General features: G+C 46.1%; 1 protein-coding gene across 1 annotated transcript; it reads right to left on the bottom strand.

The window, feature by feature from the left end:
* Positions 1-19,774: 19,774 nt before the first annotated feature.
* LOC133163061 (uncharacterized) lies at positions 19,775-21,061 on the bottom strand. Its single transcript, XM_061292617.1, has 5 exons — positions 20,789-21,061; positions 20,632-20,743; positions 20,437-20,514; positions 19,944-20,377; positions 19,775-19,885 (listed from the first exon to the last, which is right to left on the bottom strand). Exons 1-5 carry the CDS (start codon positions 21,059-21,061, stop codon positions 19,775-19,777), a joined length of 1,008 nt encoding a protein of 335 aa, XP_061148601.1.
* Between the last annotated feature and the right edge of the window lie 3,122 nt (positions 21,062-24,183).

Below are 24,183 nucleotides of genomic sequence, written 5' to 3'. Positions count from 1 at the left end.
AAGAAGGCCCAGCGCCGCCTGTACTTCCTGCGGAAACTCAGGCGAGCGAATGCTCCTCCGGCCGTCATGACTACGTGTTACCGTGGCACCATTGAGAGCGTCCTCTCCAGCTGTATTGCTGTTTAGGGTGGCAGCTGCACTGACTACAACTTGAAGGCCCTGCAGCGTATAGTGAACGCGGCTGGTAAGATTATTGGTGCTTCACTCCCCTCCTTGAAGGACATTTACACCTCCCATCTCACCCGCAAGGCGACCGCGATTGTGAGTCACCCCGCTCACTCTTTGTTCAATCTTCTCCCTTCTGGGAAGAGGTACAGGAGCCTATGCTCCCGCACCACCAGACTCACCAACAGCTTCATACTCCAGGCTATTAGGATCCTGAACTCTCTCCCCCTTTCTGCGTAGTGTCCTGTACTTTTGGGCTATGCTTACTGTCTGCTGTATGCACACTTGATCCGTTTTTTTCCCTCTTATTTATTGGGTTATTTGTTTATTTATTATTTATTCACCACTCTTATTGTTTATTGTTTGTGCCTTCTTGTTTTTATTTTGTGTCGTTTACTTGTATGTCTATCGTGTGCTGTGTCTTGTCACCGTGGGATAGAGGAAACGTAATTTCGGTTTCTTTGTGTGTCTTGACATGTGAAGAGATTGACAATAAAGCAGACTTTGACTTTTGACTTTGACGAACTCACACCACTCTTAGAGTCTCAGAGTCATTGCTGTGCAATAACATCCTGCTCTCCACACCTTTTTTGAATTGTCTACACTGTTTGTACTATGTACTCTGCATCCATTGCAGCCTGGTCATCCTGGAAGAGGGACCCTCCCATCTGTGGTCTCTTCTCACGGTTTCTCATTTCCCCTAGTAACTAGGGGAAGTGAGTTTTTCTTTGCCCTCCTGGGAGTTTGAGATCAGGGGATGTTTGAGAATATTTGTCATTTTTCACTTGTCCTGAGTGTTGTTAGTCACCTAAATGTTGAACAAGGGCTGTGATCTACCGAAGTCAAATTCCTTGTTTGGCACGCTCAAACGTGGCGAATAAAAACTCTTGAATCTTGAATCTAAGTGGTGTTCTGTTCCTGGATATTAAAATTTATGAGATAATGAATTTTTTTTTCATGAGCTGGTATGTATCTTTATACAGTTAAAATAAAGACTTGAAATGTTTCCTGGTGCATTATAGAATCTACATAATGTATGAATTTAAGTTTTTTTCAAGACTGAAATAAAGTTTTCCACAATATTCTCAAAGGTTTTAATGTGGAAGTTGGCAATGGCAGAATTACAGATCCCTTGTTTATTGCTGATCAATTATCAGCAAGTTCCAAGCGATAGGTGAAAATCTGCGATGTGGAGTCAATCAATATTTTACGATATCCACACAATACTTTTGTAATTGTATTTTTAAACACTTTATTGTATTTTTAAACAGTGTTATAAAGTTTGGTTAGAACTGCTGTTACAGCTCTAAGCCAATCAGCAGCAAGAGTACAAATCAACATGTTCTCATTGGTCTTGTTTCCGCCAAAAGTGTGCTGTAAAATCATACGGGCAGATATTGACATTCTTAAAAACCCGTGATGCACTGAGGCTGCAAAAGATGAAGCGCAAAATTATGAAATCTCCAGTCGATCCGACGGATGAGTAGACTAGCAGTTATTTCTGCAAGTCTTATCAGAAAAAAGATTGTTTTAGGTGTCAAGCGGCCGTGCATTCCCCTTGCCACCCTCTCACCTTCAGAGGGTCGTTTACCCAGCAGGTGCAGGTACTGCCACATGCAGGGTGGCCCAAGAAGGTGCAGCTTTACAGCATCCCCAATCCAACCCTTAAATGCCGAGTGTTAAGCAGGGAGGCATCAGGTTCCATTTTTTTAAAGTCTTTGGTATGACTCGGTTAGGGATCAAACCCACGACCTCCCAGTCTCAGGGCGGCCAATCATACCACAAGGCCACTGAGCTGGCAAAATAGTGAGGGATCACTGTACATACATTCAGTAACTTATTTTAGGGAGATTTCCCTCCTAATTCTATCATTCTTTTCATCCACACAGAACTATACCAACATAATGTTGTTTCTTCTCATTTTACTTTGTTTTCATTACCCTTACAACTTTAAATGTCCTCCTTAGTCATGAGTCTGGTTTATTTGGTCTGCTTTAGAGAGTTTACTGTAGTATGTTCATATTCAATTCCATCCAAGTTTGAGCTAAGAAGAAGAAACAATGGTCCTGGTATTTATTTTGGAAACTTTGTTGGGTTCTGTCAGGTTTATTTCAATGACTGAATAACTATTAAGAGAAGAGCAACAGCAAACAAACCACCAGTGAGACAGAATATTAATATTAAGTCTTTTCTCGCGAGGAGAACGATAGAGAGAGGAAACTCGGTTACAATCTCCATCAATTCTGAGTTCTCCCTCCACGTGCTCCTCTATTTAATGTTTTGGTTGCCCTGGTTACAGAGGCGTTGCTACACTAAAGGGAGGGAAGATTGTGTCTGTAGCAACGTTGATTAGCTAAGGAATGTAGTGTGGTGTGAATTAGCACTTCATTGTCGCCCCGTGACCCCCGCAGAGTTTGTCCATCTGTTCTTCTCCAGTTGTTGGCCGAGCCGTTCTCGAGTGTGATCAGATAACTTGAATTGCCGCTTTTCCTGTGGAACAATGCAACTAAACCTTTGCTAGACTTTATCTACTTAGTAAATTAACAGTCAATAACAATGAGTGACCTGTCCGAAACACTTGAACAAGACTTGAGTAAATATGGGATAACTTGTACGCAACCACTTCAAACTGTGTTTACCTCTTACAGGAACAAAAACACACAGATAACATAAGGACAGGAAGGACACATATGGCTGACAGAGATCAAAAGACTTCCCTGTCACTAAAGAGAAAGAACCTAGATGAAAGGAAAGCCATAAACTCGTAAATGACAAGGCTTTACTTAAATTATTCCAACATTTCCCTCCTGTTTATCACATATTTGCTCAATATTTACATCACCAAAAACAACCACGTCTCTCGATTTTCGGCTGTCAGATCACTAGTATGAGCACAAATAAGTTTACACCAAAGAAGGATAAATGTTGCGATATTATCATTCGGAAACACAGATCTGGGAAAAAGTCTGTAAACTCAAGTGCAAAAATTGCATTATCATCACCGTTATCATCAACATGCTGCCGTTCAGACATTAGGCATACCCGGGCCATCTCGTCGTCCATGGGCGAGATTGCTGTAGTGATAAGACGATTAAACAGAGCACGGAGACATGGAATACAACAACATCCACACAAGGTGAGTATAGCAGTAATTGAGGACACAAGGGCTTTATATTTCCCAAAAGCAGTCATCCACTTGTTGTGCTCTTTCATCCTCGTGTTGAGGGATTGCAAGTTTGCAATCATCTTCGTCAGGCTCCCATCAGGGGCGGTGTCATTCTGGATGAAGGTGCAGCATTGTTCCCTGAACATTGCGCAGACCCTTCCTTTCCCAGACAACAACATAACAAGAGCATTGCGGTTCTGGATTGACATTAGGGAAGGCGTGGCTAGCTGTTCCTGCACTGCCTCAAGTCCCGCTTGTGTCCGTTTGCCCAATTTCTGCATGTTGCAATGGATGTAATTTATCCTGTCAACGTTCTTGTTCATCGTCCACCAGTAGCAAATGGCGGACTCCCATCCCGCTTCAATTTGGTCAATTAATTCTTATTAATCAGGAACTCCTCTGGGGACTCTAATTGCATCAATTTCAGTCAGATCATCGTCGCCTCTCAAATTTAAAGACATTATGTTTTTGTTTTGTCCAGCTTTTTCCCAGATTTTGGCATGTCGGTACGTATACAATTTTGGTTGACTACATTCTCTAAAAGCAATGGTTTCTTTTTTCTTTCTTCAATGGATATTGCTATATAGAATGCTCTGTCACACATCTTACAATCCAATCGACGTGATAGACTTCACACGATCTTTGATCAATGGTGATGGTAGAACCTAAAGCAATGGTCGCAAACCCATACACATGAAGGACATTTACACCTCCCATCTCACCCGCAAGGCGACCACGATTGTGAGTGATGCGAGTCACCCCGCTCACTCTTTGTTCGAGCTTCTGCCCTCTGGGAAGAGGTACAGAAGCCTGTGCTCCCGCACCACCAGACTCTCAAACAGCTTCATACTCCAGGCTGTTAGGATCCTGAACTCGCTCCCCCGTTCTGCGTAGCGTCCTGTACTTTTACTGTCTGTACTGTCTGTATGCACACTGGCTCTTATTGTTGTGTTATCTGTTTATTTATTATTTATTATTACTCTTATTTATTGTTTGTGCCTTTTTGTTTATGATGTTTTTTTACTTTTGCGCTATGCTTGCTGGCTCCGTTTTGCTCCTCTTATTTATTGTGTTATCTGTTTATTTATTATTTATTCATCACTCTTACTATTGATTGTTTGAATTTTTGCCTTCTTGTTTTTATATTGTGTCGCGTACTTGTATGTCTATCGTGTTATGTGTCTCGTCACCGTGGGATAGAGAAAAACGTAATTTCGGTCTCTTTGTGACATGTGGAGAGATTGACAATAAAGCTGACTTTGACTTTGACTTTGACTTGACATATTCAATTGTCTTTACAGCTTGTTTTGCCATTAGCAATCAATTGTTTCGTTTAGCAGTTTATTCTTATACTAGTTACCTGAAATAAATTATCCACGTTCACTTTAGATATATTCATCCCATTAGTTAACATCTACAGCGGTTGTTGACAAAATATACATATAAACATCATACTCTCATAGCAGTCCAGATCTGACACAGCAGATCATCCTGCAAAGGTCAAATTGATCTTTTAAATTGCTACAATGCAGCATAATTAAAACAATTTTTTGGGAGTGATCAATATAAGTTGTTCACTCATCTCTCCCCTACTCATTATGACTTAGTTCCCACAAATACCACATTGCTGAAGCCAACAAAGTGGCAACAAAGATAGCCACCTTACATGCAATAACGTCATTGTTCCATTTTCTTGTTCCCGGCATTTCTCTAAGAGGTAAGGCTCCCTTTGGGTCACTTTTTCCCGATTGAACGTTACCTCAAAAGTAATTACCCTTTTGTAATTTGCAAGGACCACCTCAACTGACCTTTCTGCTATTTTAATGGCAGTTGATGTAATTATCAATATTCAATGTGGCCCTTCCCCCTTGGAAGAACACCAGCGTTTTGTTTTCAATGCTCTTAATGAGAATGTGCTTTGTTCTTTTTGCCTTTAAAATATTAATTATAAATATAAAATGTAAATGCCAAATTTGAATCATCCTTAGTTTCCCACTTGGTTTTAAACATGGTAATCTATATTGTCGCCCAAACAATTTTTCATACGGGGTTAAACCCACAGTACTGGTAATATTTAGTACAGTTTGACCAGGTCTAAACATTTTGTCCATGATCTTCCATTTTTCCCATGCAGATTTTCACACTTTATACCAGTTCTGTCACGAGAATTAATTTCCGAAATCCCATATCTCGGTATTATTTCTTTACATAACGTTTTTGCCACTGTTAAGGCATTCAGTGTTTTTGTTGAAGCCAATTCAAACCATTTTGAGAATGCATCTTTTATGACCAGGCAGTATAACCCTGTGGATTGCATGTTAAACAAGCTCTTCAAAAAAAAATTTCTATAACTGTTTAACTGTTTTGAATATGAATCAAATTCACATGATGTATAAAGCTGACTGAACTGCCCCATTATCCCCCCTCTTGAGCCATCCGACACACAACCATGGCTCAATATTGCTGCCCGCTTGTATAGGTTTTTTGGAGGATAGGTCAGTCTTCTGGTCATTTATAGGTGCCATTCTCTACCCTTGCCCCTTTCTTTGTCCATGATTGAATTTCAATCTATGGACTTTGTCGCTGCACATCTTTAAAAATGTTTCAGTAATTCAATCCGCTTCTTGTGTGTATAAAATTTGAAGCGTCTTTTGCACTGCAGCTATGCGGTTCCGTCCGCAAGCTTGTTACCTCTTGACACCTTATCAGTCTCGTGCGTGCCCTGCACACGTGCACATAGCTATTTGTCGTGGCAATTGGACTGCTTCCACAACTAGCTTAGTTGTAGTTTCTTTTCAATCAGTTTCTCATCCTTTATCACAAGAATCTTAGTAATTTGAACAAAAGTCAAAAAGTATGTTTTATTTTACTCAATTGTACGATTTAGAGAATCCATATGTAGTAAAGCGTTGTATTACTACATATGATTTCATCTTCATTTAATTTTGACACACCTTTCAAAATGCTTCTCAGTGTCCCAGTGCACACATGCTTTGCGTGTGTAACTGGTTGTCTCAACCCGTGTTCCACATCCTAATCTTTCCTTCCTCAAGGTGTCAAACCAATCCACTAATTGGAAAAGATAAAAATCAACAAATTAACCATCAGTAAATTAATATAATAGTTAATTTGTCTTTGTTTCTTAACTTTAACTAACTCAATCACTCTCTTATCCTCAAATGTAAAAACTTGTGTAGTCCTTACACAACCAATCGACTATTTCTTCTAAATTTAGCTTTGAAATGTTGTTATTTAATAATTTTGCTTCATCCAATCCCAGAAAGCAAGTTCTTTCCATCTCTCAAATTTGGTTTCATCAGGGATAGGCATTAATGCAGTGTGGACCAGTTCCTGCCCACAAAAAATTGCTTGCCTTTCTTTTCTTCTTATTTTCTTTTCAAAATTGCTTTTGTTTTGCGGTGCAAATCAAGTCTTTTGTGCACCTACATTAGCCAATTTCAACACATAACACTGACAGTACACAGACAACACAAAAACTTACAGCAGAGACACAGCTCACAAACGATACAAACAAACAACGCTGCGCAAACGTCATCCTCTGTTTTGACGTTTTGGTTATACTTTTGTTTTCCCATCAGTGCCTTTTATCCTTCATGCAAATATTGTCACATCTTCCTTAAGCATCACTCTCTGAGAAAATCACACTGTCCCTGCTTCGCCTGCAGCCATAGCAGCATAGGGGGGGGGGGGCGCAGCATCAATGTTGATTGGTCACAGGCTGGCCATTTCCTGCAACAACCATGATGCCGGCCCACCGCCCACACGAGCATAGCAAAGGCCCACGCGGACAGCCCCGCCCCGCGACAACGCGCGAGCGCAGGCACGCTTATCAGTTTCACCTTCTCAAAGGGCAGGCCAACTCTGCTGTTGCCCTCCCCTATCATGTTCACCTTCAACATCTTTCAGTCTTCTACACAACATTTGCTGTCTCATTCTCGTCCTATCAAGCCACCATTCTAGTCACTGTCTGCCACACACGTCTTATTTTCTCTACTGCCACACACTGCTCATCTTAGTTTCTCCAACAAACTTAAACACATCATCGTCCACTTCTCAATTTCCCTATTATTGCTCAACAGCCTCCAGAACATTCTCCATTACTGATTTCTTCCATAGAACACACATCTCACTCGCACTCATACACACACCCATTCATGAGGATCCTCCGCGCGCACACGCACACACACACCAGCACAAAAGGATGACGCACAACATATAAGAACACATAGAAGCACTAAGAACATGTTTTTGCTCGTATTACTTGTCTGATTTATTCTCTATTTCACTTTTAGAAACTATGTGTAATTCTTTTCTATTTATTTAGCAAATTTTAACTTCAATGTTTCTTTATCTTACTTTATCCTTTTAACATAAATATCTCCTTATATTTAAGCTAATTTTCTCCTTAATTTTGGCAGCCAGGTTCCCACTTCATTACATGGAAACCTGATCTGATTTGATTTTGGCCTAGTCCTAGTGTTTCTGTTAATTTGTGCAGTCACGTGCCATGTGACCGTTTTCTCCGCAATTCCAGCATTTTATTGGAGGTTGCACAACTCCTCTTCCTCGGCCTCTAAAGCCTCCTTTAGACATTGCTCGCCCTCTCTGGCCTTTCTGTCCTCTGCCTGCATTTTGGTAAAAAGTGTCACTATCCTGGTCAACCAGAAAAGTGTCTTTTGAAGCTTTCATTTGTTTTCGTTTTTGTTTGCCTAATACTATTTTTCCGCATGGAGGGCATGATTTATATATTCCTCCAAAGTTCCGGTGTTCATTCCTATATGATTATTGATCACCCTAATTTGTATTGCAGGCTTGGACCCTACATGGATGGCATTTTTTAATTGTTGCTGATAAGCACCAGTCCACTGTGTGTTTTAAACACTTTTGTCATGCGCACTCGATACTCATCAAAGGTTTCATTATCATTTTGCTTTGTTCTGCCTATTTCTGTATAATTTGCTCTGATTTCCTTTGACCAATCCATTTCTAGCGGGCTTTTCTGCCTAGTGGCTCTGTCCGTCATCCCATAAGGAGGAGGTGATTCCTCAATTTTGTGTGTGTCATGCATTTGCGGATACAACTTCGCAATGATCTTTAGTTTTGAATTTGTAGCATGTGTTTTCTCTTCTTGCTCTTGTACTGCTTCTAGTTCTCCCTCAAATTTATATTTTTTAACCCATTTATCGAAACCTTTTTTAAATCGGTTGGGATCCTGCCTTTCAATTATTTTCCAATCTTTGCATTTTAGTTCATGTCGGGGTAGGGACTTTCGCTTATTATTTAAGTTTCCCATGGTTTATTTTTCTAAATTTTGGAGTTGGTAGTTTGAATGGCACCTACAGTGTCCTAAAACCAACTTTATTCACAGGACAGTGGTTAAAAATTCAATGTGTGGTAAGTCTCCTTTCACCTCCCCCAAAAGGGAGCGGAGAGTTGTTACCTCTGCACCCACACAAAGACACCGTTTACAATCCTGTGTGTTTATATAGAGGAGCGCTCAAATGAGATCACTCTCAGTCAAACCGTTCACAAGCATACCACGCGCGTTTTTTTTTTTAAGAACAGAGGAGTCTGCCCCTCCTGCTGCGGAATTTAACTAACATAAAACGTTAGGGGGCTCCACATCCGCCCCTGCAGAATTTAACTGTTTCTAGTTGTACTTGATAGGGTCTAGAATTCTCAAGGTTTTTTTGTTTTGTTTTTTAATAACAGAGGAGTCCGCCCCTCCTTCTGCAGAATTTAACTAGCTTGAAAGCTAGGGTGCTCCACATCCGCCCCTGCGGAATTTAACTGTTTCTATTTAGAAGAATTAATATTCCTACTCACGGTCTGCTGATTCTCTTCCTCGGAAGATCTCGTCAACCCTCCCGGTGTCCAGCCGGACTGATCGAGACAGTCCCGTCAAAGGGTTTTTGTTTACCTCGGCCGAGGATTGTCACCTGCGTCGAAGAGCCCGCTGGAACCGTTCAAGGCGTGTCGAGATCCCGGACGAGCCCCCAATTTCTGTCAGGTTTATTTCAATGACTGAATAACTATTAAGAGAAGAGCAACAGCAAACAAACCACCAGTGAGACAGAATATTAAGTCTTTTCTCGCGAGGAGAACGATAGAGAGAGGAAACTCGGTTACAATCTCCATCAATTCTGAGTTCTCCCTCCACGTGCTCCTCTATTTAATGTTTTGGTTGCCCTGGTTACAGAGGCGTTGCTACACTAAAGGGAGGGAAGATTGTGTCTGTAGCAACGTTGATTAGCTAAGGAATGTAGTGTGGTGTGAATTAGCACTTCATTGTCGGCCCGTGACCCCCGCAGAGTTTGTCCATCTGTTCTTCTCCAGTTGTTGGCCGAGCCGTTCTCGAGTGTGATCAGATAACTTGAATTGTCGCTTTTCCTGTGGAACAATGCAACTAAACCTTGGCTAGACTTTATCTACTTAGTAAATTAACAGTCAATAACAATGAGTGACCTGTCCGAAACACTTGAACAAGACTTGAGTAAATATGGGATAACTTGTACGCAACCACTTCAAACTGTGTTTACCTCTTACAGGAACGAAAAAACACAGATAACATAAGGACAGGAAGGACACATATGGCTGACAGAGATCAAAAGACTTCCCTGTCACTAAAGAGAAAGAACCTAGATGAAAGGAAAGCCATAAACTCATAAATGACAAGGCTTTACTTAAATTATTCCAACAGGTTCTCTCTTTCTCACCGCAAACCTCCTCTAACTCCATCTTCCTTATGTCCCATAACCAAAATGAACGCCTCCTAACCGCTTGAAATATTATACAACCTACATCCAATCCCAACATTTTCCTACAAAACAAAGAGAGCCTTTGTACGCTCTATGTGTGTCAATCTGTTCAGAGATGAGACGGCCCTATTCAAGATTCAAGAGTTTTCTATTGGCCATGTTTGAGCGTGCCAAACAAGGAATTTGACTTCGGTAAAAACACACCCTCTGTTCAACATTTAGGTGACTAACAACATTCAGGACATGTGAATAATGGCAAAAACAGTGTAGACAAATTCAAAAAGCTGTGAAGAGCAGGATGTTATTGCACTAATGTCTCTGAGATTCTGTGAGTGGTGTGAGTTCATCAGAGCAACAGCCTGGGGTAAGAAGCTGTCTCTGTGTCTGCTGGTTTTGGCATACCGAGCTCTATAACGCCGTCCGGAGGGGAGTAGTTCAAACAGACTGCAACCTGGGTGAGAAGGGTCTGTAGAGATGTTCCTTGCACGATTCCTGGTCCTGGACAGGTACAAGTCTTGGATAGATGGGAGGTTGATTCCAATGATCTTTTCTGCAGTTCTGATTGTCCGTTGTAGTCTGTGCTTCTCTTGTTTGGAGACAGTGATGGAGGTGCAGAGGACAGACTGGATGATGGCAGTGTAGAAGGTCTTCAGAAGCTCTCGCGGCAGGTTGAACCTCTTGAGCTGTCTCAGGAAGTAAAGCCTCTGCTGGGCCTTCTTCCGGACAGAGTCTATGTGGCCGGTCCATTTCAGGTCCCGGGAGATTGTGGTTCCCAGGAACTTGAAGGTGTCTGTGGAGAGAATAGTATTACTGCGGATAGTGAGGGGTAAAAGAGGTGAAGGGTCTCGCCTGAAATCCACTGTCATCTCCACGGTCTTGAGCGGGTTCAGCTCCAGATGGTTTTGACTGCACCAGTGGACCAGCCGCTCCACCTCCTGTCTGTACGCAGTCTCATTACCGTCCTGGATCAGTCCGATGAGAGGTGTGTCGTCTGCATACTTCAGGAGCTTCACAGGAGAGTCACCTGAGGAGAAATCATTGGTGTAGAGAGAGAAGAGCAGTGGGGAGAGGACGCACCCCTGAGGGGCTCCAGTGTTGGTGGTCCGGGTGTCAGATGTGATGCCCCCAGCCTCACACGCTGTCTCCTGTTAGTCAGGAAGCTGGTGATCCACTGACAGGTGGAGGCAGGCACCGCAAGCTGGATGAGCTTCTGTTGGAGGATGTCAGGAGCGATGGTGTTGAACGCCGAGCTGAAGTGCACGAAGAGGATCCTGGCGTACGTTCCTGGGGTGTCCAGGTGGTGCAGGATGTAGTGCAGTCCCATGTTGACCGCATCATTCACTGACCTGTTTGCCCGGTAGGCAAACTGGAGGGGGTCAAGCAGGGGGCCCGTGACCTCCTTCAGGTGGTTCAGCACTAACCTCTCGAACGATTTCATGACCACAGATGTCAGTGCGATGGGTCTATAGTCATTCAAACCTGTGATGGCGGGCTTCTTGGCCACTGGAACGATGGTGGAGCTCTTGAAGCACAAGGGCACCTCACACAGCTCCAGAGAACGGTTGAAGATCCGTGCAAAGGTGGGCGCCAGCTGCTCAGCGCAGACTTTCAAGCAGGAAGGTGACACGCCGTCTGGGCCCGGTGCCTTCCTGGTCTTTTGTCCCCGGAACATCTGGCGCACTTCCTCCTCGCGGACCTGGAGTGCGGGCGCGGCCTCTGCAAGAGAGTGAGTGGGTGACAACGATGATAGAGGTGTGGACAGAGCAGTTGTGGGGAGAGGTGAGTATGTAGATTGTGCTGCAGGAGGTCCCGTTGTGTGGGAAGACAGATCAAACCTGCAGTAGAACCTGTTTAGCTGGTTAGCAAGCCTTGGGCTCTCTACAGGACGGGGGGTTTGTTTCTTGTAGCCCGTGATGCTCTGCAGACCTTTCCACAGTGTTGAGGGATCAGGATTGGCAGAGAGGTGTCTCTTCAGGTTCTCCTCGTAACACCTCCTGGCTTTCCTGACCTCTCGGTTCAGTGTGTTTCTGGTCTGCCTGAACAGCTCGCGGTCGCCGCTCCTGTAGGCCTTCTCCTTGACTTTGCGCAGCCTCCTGAGGTTCGGTGTAAACCAATGTTTGTCATTGTTGTACGTGCAGAAGGTCTTAGTCTGCACACACAGATCCTCACAAAAACTGATGTATGATGTGACTGCAGCTTTGAAAGCTCCCCAATCGGTGCAGTCAAAGCAGGCTTGGAGGTCCTGGCTTGACTCTACTGCCCACTACCTCACAGTCCTCACCACAGGCTTAGAAGTTTTTAGTTTCTGCCTGTAGGCCGGGATCAGATGAACTAGACAGTGGTCCGAGAGTCCTAAAGCTGCACGAGCCATGTGATCATGATCATACTGCATAGAGAATAGTCGAACAACGGACTTTTTATTTGTTTTTTTATCCTTATCATTGCACTGACCAAAAGATAGACATATTTTATTCTGGATATGATGTATGAACAATCCTTTTTCCTGTTAATTCAGTTTTGAAGATCTGCTATTAATTTAGACCCACTATGGATGGCTTGCTCAATGAGAATGAATGGTAACAAGTTCAAATGTATTAATGCGTTCAAGCAGTCACGTTTTATGTTGTTAAAGTCCAGCACTTTAAGAATACAAATTCAAATTGTGAGAGCAATCATCTTTCAGAGTCAGCATCACATACATGGACATATGAGGAACACCAGACCTGACCTGAGATTGGCCGTGTGTTTCGAATCTTTCTGGGAAACCAGCCATGGTTTGATTCGTCTCAGATTTTCCTTGACTTGCCCTCTTTTTCTGTCTCCCACTTCAATCCCTCAATTTTCACTGATCCATCGTGCTCTCTACATCTGCCATCCATCCTTCCGTTCCCGTTTGCACAGTAGATTGAGCATTTGAGACTCCAGACCTCACATTATGTACATAGAAATGAAGAAAAGACAGTCTTATGAAGTTCATGCTTTTTTTAATATAGATACAGCCAAACTCTAAACACAAGGAACTTTTGAGGTCCATAAAACAAAATAAAAAGGAAGTATGGAAAAATAAAAGAAGAAAGGCTGCGTTGGGAACATACCTGATTGCAAGATCTCTTTCTAAAACACAGAACTGCAATAGAGTTCAGTATTGAATGATATGAAGAACGTTTTGGATAGTCACAGCCACAGCTTTATATCTTTAGGCAAAGAAACATTCCACTATCACTTGTTGATAAAGAAAGCAGGGAGCAAGAAAATCCAGCATGTGTTGCCTGTGGATCCCTCAAGATCTATTTATCTTACAGTGGAACCTCACTGGTTGGGGCTGTAGGGGAAAGTATGGTATTTAAAAGGAGTACGTAATATTTGAACTTGACACCACTGCCTGAGTTTGATTTGCTAATTGATGAGTTCCAGAGACTTGGAAATAAATTGGCTAGCTGCTGAGAATAAGGCATGTTTTTCGAGCATGTGACGCTGCTTCCTTTTCCCTAGGCCATAGTAAAACACTCCCGTCGGCAATGATAAGTTTGAGGTAAACTCTTGCATCTACAACACACTGTACAGCACGCCCGGACTGACCATAGGAGAACCGGGAGTATTCCCGAAGCGCCGGCCTAGGATTGGCCTGCTAGCCTGGGTCTCTCTGTTTGTTTGTTTGTTTGTTTGTCTGTTTTGTTTAAGTCTGCCGGTGCGGCGGCGCGCCTATCAGAGAGACAGGCCAGGCCACTCAGGCCCAGGAACATGTGAGGAGGGAAAGACGATTGGATTATATCAATTAACACCCGCCCCCACAGTCCGTATCAACCACACAGAGCGTGTGTGGAGGAAGGGCTGTGGTACGTATTAGGGGTGTAACGATACATCGATACACATCGATTAATCGATATAATGCTCTGCGATTTATTGGCATCGATGCTAAAGGTAAACATCGATTTATATCGCCGTGTTTGACCTAGGACATTAGACGCGACTTTATTTTGAAATCCAGTTCATTGTTGCTTGCTTCCTCTTTTCGGGAGCAGTGCGCCCGGTGTTGTTGTGTTGCGAGCAGATCACGCACGTGAAAGGGGAGGGGACAACTAGTACGCGGCTCCTGGGCTGCTGCTATGGCTAGTGTCCAAAAAGACGAGGAAATTTGCTCCCCTTTAGGCTTCAAGTCATTCGTTTGGAAGCACTTTGGATTCCAAAGAAAAGATGGCTCAACGGACAAGACACGTGCAGTTTGTAAATCCTGCCATGCGGTGATAAAATATTCAGGGAGCACAAATCTCGCCGCACATTTAAAGAAAAAACACGACATCGAAGTTCAGTGTTAAAGTAAGGAATTTGTATACTACAATACTCTTGTAATTTCCTAAATAAAGAGTTTGCAGTACCTTGTTGATTTTGCGTATGAATTGTTATAAATCAGGATATTGTTCTATATTTTTTATTTAAAAAAAAAAATCGATCGTAGAGCACTATATCGCGATATATCGTGAATGAATCGCAGCAGGCTTTAAGATATCGGCAAATATCGTATCGTAGTTCTTTATATCGATATTATATCGTATCGTGACAAAACCCGCGATTTACACCCCTAGTACGTATGTCAGGTGCCGGCTGCTGTGGTGTGTGTAACTAGCGAGCGGTGCAAGTAAGGATAATGGACTTCAAACGTGATAAAAAGAAGAGGAAAGGCAAGGAGAGGGACAAAAAAAGAAAGGCGCTGGAGGAGGACGCGGCCAAATGCAGAAAAGTTACGGATTTATTCAGCCCTCTCCCAACACACACACACACACACACATGGTGCCATTAAAAACTGTGTGTGTGCCCGCGCGTGTATGCATGCCAGTTTGCATGTGTTGTGTGCATATGTGCCGCTGCCATGTAATAAGGCTTTCCCTCTGCTGATTTATTGTTAGATTTAGTTCTAGTTGATTTTGTAAGTTGAAGAGTCATTTGTTATTCTGTCTTACATGCACATTCCTCTAAACTTTCTAACTCGCCCTGTCTAAATTAATATTAAAATACATGTCTATGTTTCCTATGCAAAGGTGGAAATATTGCCAGTTTTGGTGCTTCAGACAGTAGGCCCAGTACTAGCTCAGAGCAGCTGACAGGTAAAGAACAGTCACCTATCAATGCATGGGATTGAATAGGCTATAACTATGTATGAAAAATTTGGGGAAAAAAGCACATATTTAACCATATCAGTCTTTTGATATTGATTAAATGTCTTATTGTCGATAATATAATTATTATGCTGGTTGTTCTGACACTCCCAGCAGATGCAGAGTATACTGGCAAGACAAGTCCAGGGAGCAGTGCAGGGAAAAGACCAACTCAGGACACAGACAGACAGACTCAGAGAAACCTTTTGATTATTTTGCTCGCCCTCATTCTCGAGATTTTGATTTGTTTTTCCGGTACCACCCACAACAAAACCCAAAGAATGATTGTGTTCATGTGTGTGAACACAAATGTGTTTTGCTTGTGTCCATGCATTTAAGTGTGGGTGTGAACATGCACGTGTGGGCAAGGCCAGGGTGGCCTGGTTACATAACTGACTCCTGGTCTGAAAAAGTCTCCCTGCTGTACGAACTAAGTTGTGCAGATTTTTTTTTCTCGCTTTTTTGTTGTCAATCCAAATTGCTGATATGGGGATAGTTTTAAATGTGTTCAATTTAGTCAGATATTCTTTGATTAAGATAAGATAGTGTATAATTGAAAATACATTTTCCACTGTCCCATTTACATTGAATTAATCATCCATAAGGTACTCCAATTTGAGCCACAGTGATTATTTTTGCAAAAATAATCGACTGGCTCTGCATTGTTCTCAGCATCGAATGTCTTGTAGTGAGCATATTCAAAAGTTTTGAAGTACAGTCAAACCTCGGTTTTCGAACGGGACGGTTCTCGAACAAATCGGAATTGGAACAAAAGATTCGAGATTTTTTTGCTTTGGTTGTCGAACAAAAATTCGGAGGTCGAACCTCGCGAGATGAGCCAAGATGACCCGAAAAACCCTACCGCGCGACCCGGATGCTGACTGTCTCTGTTTGTTGTTATTGTATTTTCATTACTTTGAGGATTGTATTAACCCAGGGGTGTCAGGATCCAGTCCTCGGGGGCTGAATCCCTACATGTTTTCCAAGTTTCCCTCGTTAAACACACCTGATTCTAATCAGGCTCCTGCTGAAAGTGAGGACGAACTGGACATTTGAATCAGGTGTGTTTAACAAGGGAAACTTGGAAAACATGTAAGGATCCGGCCCCCGAGGAAAGGAGTTTGACACCCCTGTATTAACCCCTAATCATGCCTCCAAAGAAAGCAAGTGGGAGTAGTAAAACCATCCTAAAACACAAAGACGCTCTTAAAGAAATGTGACAGTGAGCGCACAGCGCGCTGCAGTTGCGCGATTGGACCAAATTAAGCTCCCTGCGCACTGAGGTCCACTAAAGTTTTGGGAAGTACATCAGGACTTTGAAAATATTTTCTAAATGTCAGCGACAGCTCTGTTACAATAATGCGAACAGCCCGGTGCTGTAAGGGAATGGAGAGTGCAGCCAAGTGCGTAGCGATAGAGACTTTATTGCGGTCGATCAGGCTGGGAAAAACAAGCTGTTCTGCTGCATCTTCGATTCTTCACGGACTTCGCTTTGTCGTGGACCGGAGGGCGAAACAATATTACTGGACAGACGGACATTTGGGTCTGCGCTGGCGGCGTTGATATAGCGCTGTGGCAGGTGGCGGCGATTCCGCTGAGAGGGGGGCGTGGTCCTGTCACAGGTGGCGCCCGTACGTGACAGAACCCCCCCCCCCCCTACAAGAGACGGCTCCCGACGTCCCCAGAGCACTAAAACACAAAAAAAATCAGAAGGCAGAGGAGGGCAACCGGATGACCAGGCGAAACGTCCGATTCCTCGTCGGACAAGGCCGCCTCGGGCCCTTACCCCTGGGCCCCTCAACCGTCCTCGGCCGTCCGCGCCGGGGGCCCGGTTGGTCCAGGTGACAGCGATGGAACACCGTGATGAGCGAACGGTCGAGGATCCAGCGGCTCGGGACCCAGGAGCGGTGGGCGTCGTCATAGCCCTCCCAATCCACCAGGTATTGGAAGCCACGACCGCGCCGTCGCGATCGGAGCAGGGAGCGGACGGCGTAAGCCGGGCCCCCCTCAACGAGCTGGGGCGGTGGCGGCGGCACGGGCACCGGCGCCAATGCGCTCTCAAAGACCGCACAAGGGACACGTGGAACGTTGGGTGTACCTTCATGGACTCCGGAAGGAGGAGACGGATGGGCTGATCACCTTCTGGATGGGAAACGGCCCAACAAAGCACGGCGCCAGCTTGCGGGATCCCTTTCGCTGCGGCAAATCCTGCGTCGAGAGCCACACCCGCTGGCCCACTCTGTACTCCGGGGCTGGCGACCGGTGCTTGTTTGCCTGGCGGGCGTAGCCTGAAACAGAGCGGAGAAGAGCGGTCCGGGCCCTCGCCCAGGCACGACGACAACGGCGGACACAAGCCTGGGCCGACGGGCACGCCGTGTAACGTTCCTGGTGGGCGAACAAGGGTGGCTGGTACCCGAAGACGCAGTGGAAGGGCGACAGTCCCGTAGCCGAGCTGGGGAGGGAATTGTGGGCGTACTCCACCCAAGGCAGCTGTTGGACCCACCCACGCTGGTCCCCGGCGGCCATGCATCGGAGGGACCTGCCCAGCTCCTGGTTCAGACGCTCCGCTTGACCGTTGGACTGAGGGTGAAACCCCGACAAGAGGCTGTCCGTAGCGCCGAGGAGTCGGCAGAACTCCGCTCAGAAGGTGGACGCAAACTGCGGGCCACGGTCCGACACGATGTCCTGTGGGAGGCCGTGGTGATGAAACACCTCCCGCACCATGATGGACGCAGTCTGCTTTGCGGACGGAAGCTTAGGCAGAGGAATGAAGTGCCCGGAGTCGGAGTAGCCCGGCCGGAGGACGAGTGGAGGTCTTATAGCGGTTACATATTGAGCAGGCTCTGACATAATCGCTGGTGTCCACTTGCCAGGTGGGCCACCAGAAACGCTGCGCCACCACGTACCTTGTGCGCGCAGCTCCGGGATGACAGGCCAGGCGTGAGTCGTGTGCCCATTGCAGCACGGACGAGCGCAGGCCCTCAGGGACGAACAGGCGACCTTCCGGGCAGTTGCTGGGGCCGGGTTGATCGCGTGGTGCGGCTTCCACTTGGCGTTCAATCTCCCATGACAGCGCCGCCACCCGCACCGAGCTCGGGAGAATAGTGGGAGGCGGACCCCGTCCCTCCTCCCCGCCAGGAAACGAACGCGACAAGGCATCCGGCTTCGCGTTGCGGGAACCCGGCCTGTAGGAGAGAGAGAACTCAAACCGGTCAAAGAACAGAGCCCACCTTGCTTGCCTCGCGTTCAGCCTCTTGGCCGATCTCAGGTACTCCAGGTTGCGGTGGTCAGTCCAGACGATGAACGTCGTGGTGGCGCCCTCCAGCCAATGCCGCCAGTCCTCCAAGACCAACTTGATGGCGAGGAGCTCCCGGTTGCCGATGTCATAGTTCCGCTCCGAGGCCTACAAGCGGCGAGAAAAAAAGGCGCACGGGTGGAGGCGATCGTCCTGGCAGCTGCGTTGGGACAGCACCGCCCCAACACCCACGTTTGAGGCGTCCACCTCGACCACGAACTACCGGTCAGGATCGGGGACTCGGCGGATGGGAGCGGACGTGAACCTTCTCTTGAGCTCCTGAAACGCTTGTTCTGTCCGTTCCGTCCATTTGTATGGGGAGGCGGGGCTGGTGAGGGGCGCGGCCACCGTGCTGTACCCACGGATGAAATGGCGAATTGTTGCAGCCGCTTGCGTGTCTCGGGGACAGGCCATGACGTTACCGCTTGCACTTTCTCTGGGTCCATCTCGACGGATCCCTCACGCACCACGTAGCCGAGGAACTTGACAGAGGACGCATGGAACTCGCACTTCTCTGCCTTCACGTAGAGCGAATTTTCCAGGAGGCGACGTAGCACCGTCCGAACATGCTTGATGTGTTCAGCGAGCGAGCGGTAGAAGATGAGGGTGTCGTCCAAATAAACGAACACAAACTTGTCCAGCATGTCTCGTAGCACGTCGTTTATTAAGGACTGGAAAACCGCTGGGGCATTGGTGAGCCCAAACGGAACCACCAAGTACTCGTAGTGGCCGCTCGGGGTGTTGAAAGCCGTCTTCCACTCGTCTCCCTCGCGGATGCGGATCAGGTGGTAGGCGTTGCGATGGTCCAGCTTAGTGAAGACGGTGGCACCCTGAAGGCACTCGAAGGCGGAAGACAGAAGAGGCAGGGGGTATCGGTTCTTAACGGTTATCGCGTTTATTCCCCGGTAGTCGATGCACGGACGGAGCGTGCCCTCCTTCTTCTCCACGAAGAAGAACCCTGCTCCCGCAGGTGATGAGGACGGCCGTATGATGCCGGCCGCCAGGGACTCCCGGATGTATTCCTCTATGGCCCGGCGCTCAAGAGCGGGCAGGGAGTAGACGCGTCCCTTGGGGGGGAAGGTGCCGGGCAGCAGGTCGATGGCGCAATCGTAAGACCGGTGGGGAGGAAGGGAGGTGGCCCTGGCCTCACTAAAAACCTCTTTGAGTTTGTGATAAACCGCCGGTACGGTGGAGATGTCGGGGCTGGTGGCCGCCCTCAGGCACGTCCGATGGCAGCGTTCGCTCCACTGCCGAACCACCCCCACCTCCCAGTCCAGTACCGGGTTGTGCTGCCGCAGCCAAGGGTGCCCCAGGATGAGCTGCTGTCCTGGGAGGGGAAGAAGAAAAAACTGGATGGTCTCGTGGTGATTGCCGGAGAGCAGTACCTTGACTGGCTCTGTCACGAAGGCCACCTCGCCGATCAGACGGCCATCAATGGCGCGTGCGGGAATGGGCGGACTCAGAGGCAGGAAGTTAATGCCCCACTGGCGTGCCAGGCAACTGTCCATGAGGTTACCCTCCGCCCCGGAATCCACCAGGGCAGCCACGTTCATGTCGCCCGCCGCGAGCTGGACACGTGCCTGTAACGTGAGCGTACTGGGACTGGGAGAGCCTGTGCTGGTCGAGCTCACGCGGATCCCCCCACGCCGCGTGAGCCCCGGCCTCCTGACGGGCACCCCGTCACTCGATGACCCCCCTCCCAGATCCATGGGCTCGGCGGGGGAGGTGCGGTTGGCGGGTTTCGCAGGGACCTCCGCTCCCGATTGCGCTGCCGCGTCCGAATCCGCCGGTCTACTCGGGCCGCCAAGTTCATCGCGTCCTTCAGGGTTTGCGGCCGATCGCGGGAAACTAGCTCGTCCTTCATGTACTCGGCGAGACCGTTGAGGAATGTGCTGACGAGCGCCGGCTCGTTCCACCCGCTGCTGCCGGCCAGGGTCCGGAACTTGAGGGCGTAGTCTGCGACCGATCAGCTACCTTGACGCAGCGTCGCCAGTTCCTTGGCGGCGTCTTCGGCGGCAGAGCCCAGGTCGAACAAGCAGAGCAATTCCTCCACAAATGCGTTGAACGTGTCACAAGCCGGGGCCCCCCTCTCGTATTCGGCCAGCCCCCACAGCCGCGCCTTGTCCGTGAGGTGGTCCGTTAGGGCGAACCCGACTTTGGCAGCCTCCGATGCAAACGTGACGGGCTGGAGATCAAACATTATACGGCAGTTAGTCACGAACGCCCTCACGTGTATGGGATCTCCGCTGAATATTTCAATGTTGCTGAGGCGGGGCTCTGGAACGTCCGCGAGCCTCCTGGCCTTGGTCGACGGGCGGGGTGCCGTGACAGCCGGGGGCGCAGCCACCGACAAACTCTGGAGGGCTTGGGCCATCTCCTGCTGCTGTTGCTGTTGCCGTTGGCCCACCTGGATTAGGTTCCGGATGTCGGCGGATAGGCTGCTAATGGCGGTCTCGGCCCGCTCCAGCCGGGTGAATGCCGTCTCTTCGTTCGCTGGCTGCATAGCGTTGGTACGTCTGTACTGTAAGGGAATAGAGAGTGCAGCCAAGTGCGTAGCGATAGAGTCTTTATTGCGGGCGATCAGGCTGGGAAAAACAAGCTGTTCTGCTGCATCTTCGATTCTTCACGGACTTCGGTTTGTCGTGGACCGGAGGGCGAAACAATATCACTGGACAGACGGACACTCGGGTCTGCGCTGTAATAAAGGGAAATGTACTTTCGGCAGTTTGCAAACACATTTGATTAAGGCTGCGTTAGACACATATTATCATATGTATATAATTTCTAGTAGTAGTGTGGTCGCTTAATAAGTGGAAAGGAATGTGCAGACTACATGAATTTGTTTTCTTCAAAGTATTGTGGAACAGGATATCCACAAAGGGAGGATAGCTCAAGGCCGATGGGGAACACAAAAAACAACTCGTCTTTGTGGTCCAGACACCTGTGCTGAGCAGGGGAAACCCCAAACGAGGAGGAGATGACCATCAACCATCGACCAATCACCACACAATATTTTGCATGCTTGAATATTCATATTGTGTTTCTTTAAAACTGGGCAACCCGGAAGAATGTGTCGTCTTTTCTGGTCACGAAGGCACATGAGTTTTTGTGTTAAGGACCCGAGACCCAGGCGCCTGTATTAGCTTGCTTTGTCAGGATTAAACAATTGGTAAATTCGGCCTAATTGATCTACTAGTCTTCTCTTTGACAGAACGAACTCGCAAAATTGTTAGGCGCGACAGCGTGTGGATTAGGGCATAACAATTAATGAGTGGAGTGTTGATAATTTGGAGTCAGATCAATAGCTAAAATCAGTATCCTAACAGCTGGCGGCGTTGATATAGTGCTGTGGCAGGTGGCGGCGATTCCGCTGATAGGGGGACGTGGTCCTGTCACAGGTGGCGCCCGTACGTGACAGGTGCAGTTGCGCGGTCGGCGGCGCGCTACAGTTGCGCGTTCGGCGGTGCGTTGCAGTTGCACGATCGGACAAAAATGTGCAAATAAAAAAAGGCTTAAAAAGGTTGTTTATATTGTCTTGGAACGGGTTAAAGTTTTTGCCATTATTTGTAATGGGAAATATAGATTCAGAATTCGAACGATTTACTTTTCGAACCGCCTTCTGGAACGGGTTGTGGTCGAAAATCATATCATATATCATTATATCATATCCTATCATAAAGGCAGTATGTAAACGCTTTTATTTTGATATAATTTCCTGTAACTTACCTACCGCTTCCTGCTTTGTTGTCAGCTTCGTCCTGCCAAACTAGTTTCTGACCGTGAGGGATGCTACAAGAAAAGTCGTGAGTAAAGTTTATTCTTAAATTGAATAATTGTTAGATTAAATTGGGTTTAATGTTGAAAGAGAAGGTAATTAATAGTTTAAAAAGATCGTTTTTAATTACATGTATTTACATGCTATTTGCTAAAATGCTAACGCTATATGCTATCCTAACGCGATGTGCTAAAAACAGTCAAACCTTGTTTTGTTGCTGTCACTCTGCCATGAAATACTGGAATCTTCAGTAAACTACAGTAAAATGTTAACTACGACATAGACTCCTTGTTATTGCATCAGAGTTTAACTCAGGGGTTGGGAACCTATGGCTCGCAAGCCAGATATTCAACCAAACTACAAAGCCATCAGCAAAACGATGCAGCCCCAGAAGTCTCATTAATAGGGGTGTAAATCGCGGGTTTTGTCACGATACGATATAATATCGATACAAAGAACTACGATACGATATTTGCCGATATCTTAAAGCCTGCTGCGATTCATTCACGATATATCGCGATATAGTGCTCTACGATCGATTTTTTTTTTTTATAAAAAATATAGAACAATATCCTGATTTATAACAATTCATACGCAAAATCAACAAGGTACTGCAAACTCTTTATTTAGGAAATTACAAGAGTATTGCAGTATACAAAGTTCTTATTTTAACACTGAACTTTGATGTCGTGTTTTTTCTTTAAATGTGCGGCGAGATTTGTGCTCCCTGAATATTTGATCACCGCATGGCAGGATTTACAAACTGCACGTGTCTTGTCTGTTGAGCCATCTTTTCTTTGGAATCCAAAGTGCTTACAAACGAATGACTTGAAGCCTAAAGGGGAGCAAGTTTCCTCGTCTTTTTAGACACTAGCCATAGCACCAGCCCAGGAGCCGCGTACTAGTTGTCGACTCCCCTTTCACGTGCCTGCTCTGCTCACAACACAACAACGCCGGGCGCACTGCTCCCGGAAAGAAGAAGAAAGCAACAATGAACTGGATTTCAAAATAAAGTCGCGTCTAATGTCCGAGGTCAAACACGGCAATATAAATCGATGTTTACGTTCAGCATCAATGCCCATAAATCGTAGAGCATTATATCGATTAATCGATGTGTATCGATGTATCGTTACACCCCTAGTCAGCTATATAAAGAGCGAGAGTTCAGTTCTCTACCTATTAGTTTCAATTCACAGTTTAATTAGCAGTTTCAATCAGCAAATAACAAAATTCGTATTAGAGGTAATACTTTATTTCACAACACTTTGCCTTGTTCCTTTCTTCTTTGCTGTTCACTTCAAACACGCTTCATACAAACACAATGCTCTCATATCAGACGCTTGCTCGATCACCTGCTCGTTTGCTGTCACAATGTACCCTACACAAATCCGAAACATTTCTTTGCTATCAAGTTTGCTAGCGCATGCGCAGTGATACTGACCGGCAGAATAACATCCGGTTGTTCCCAAAGATGATCTTTTTTCTGAAATAATTTGCTGCTCACAACACAACAACGCCGGGCGCACTGCTCCCGGAAAGAGGAAGAAAGCAACAATGAACTGGATTCCAAAATAAAGTCGCGTCTAATGTCCGAGGTCAAACACGGCGATATAAATCGATGTTTACGTTTAGCATCGATGCCAATAAATCGTAGAGCATTATATCGATTAATCGATGTGTATCGATGTATCGTTACACCCCTACTCATTAATGGTGAGGTTTTTTTTCTAGGCTTCAATATAAAAACTTTTTTAAAAAGAATACATTAGTACACTCAAAAAATCGTTGGTCTTAGTTAAAATACATGCATTTACCGTAATTTTCGGACTATAAATCACGTTTTTTTTCAT

The sequence above is a fragment of the Syngnathus typhle genome, linkage group LG1 (assembly GCF_033458585.1).
Source record: "Syngnathus typhle isolate RoL2023-S1 ecotype Sweden linkage group LG1, RoL_Styp_1.0, whole genome shotgun sequence".
NCBI lineage: Eukaryota > Metazoa > Chordata > Actinopteri > Syngnathiformes > Syngnathidae > Syngnathus > Syngnathus typhle.
The sequence above is the reverse complement of the archived record's forward strand: the minus strand, read 5'-3'. Positions and strand labels throughout refer to the sequence as shown.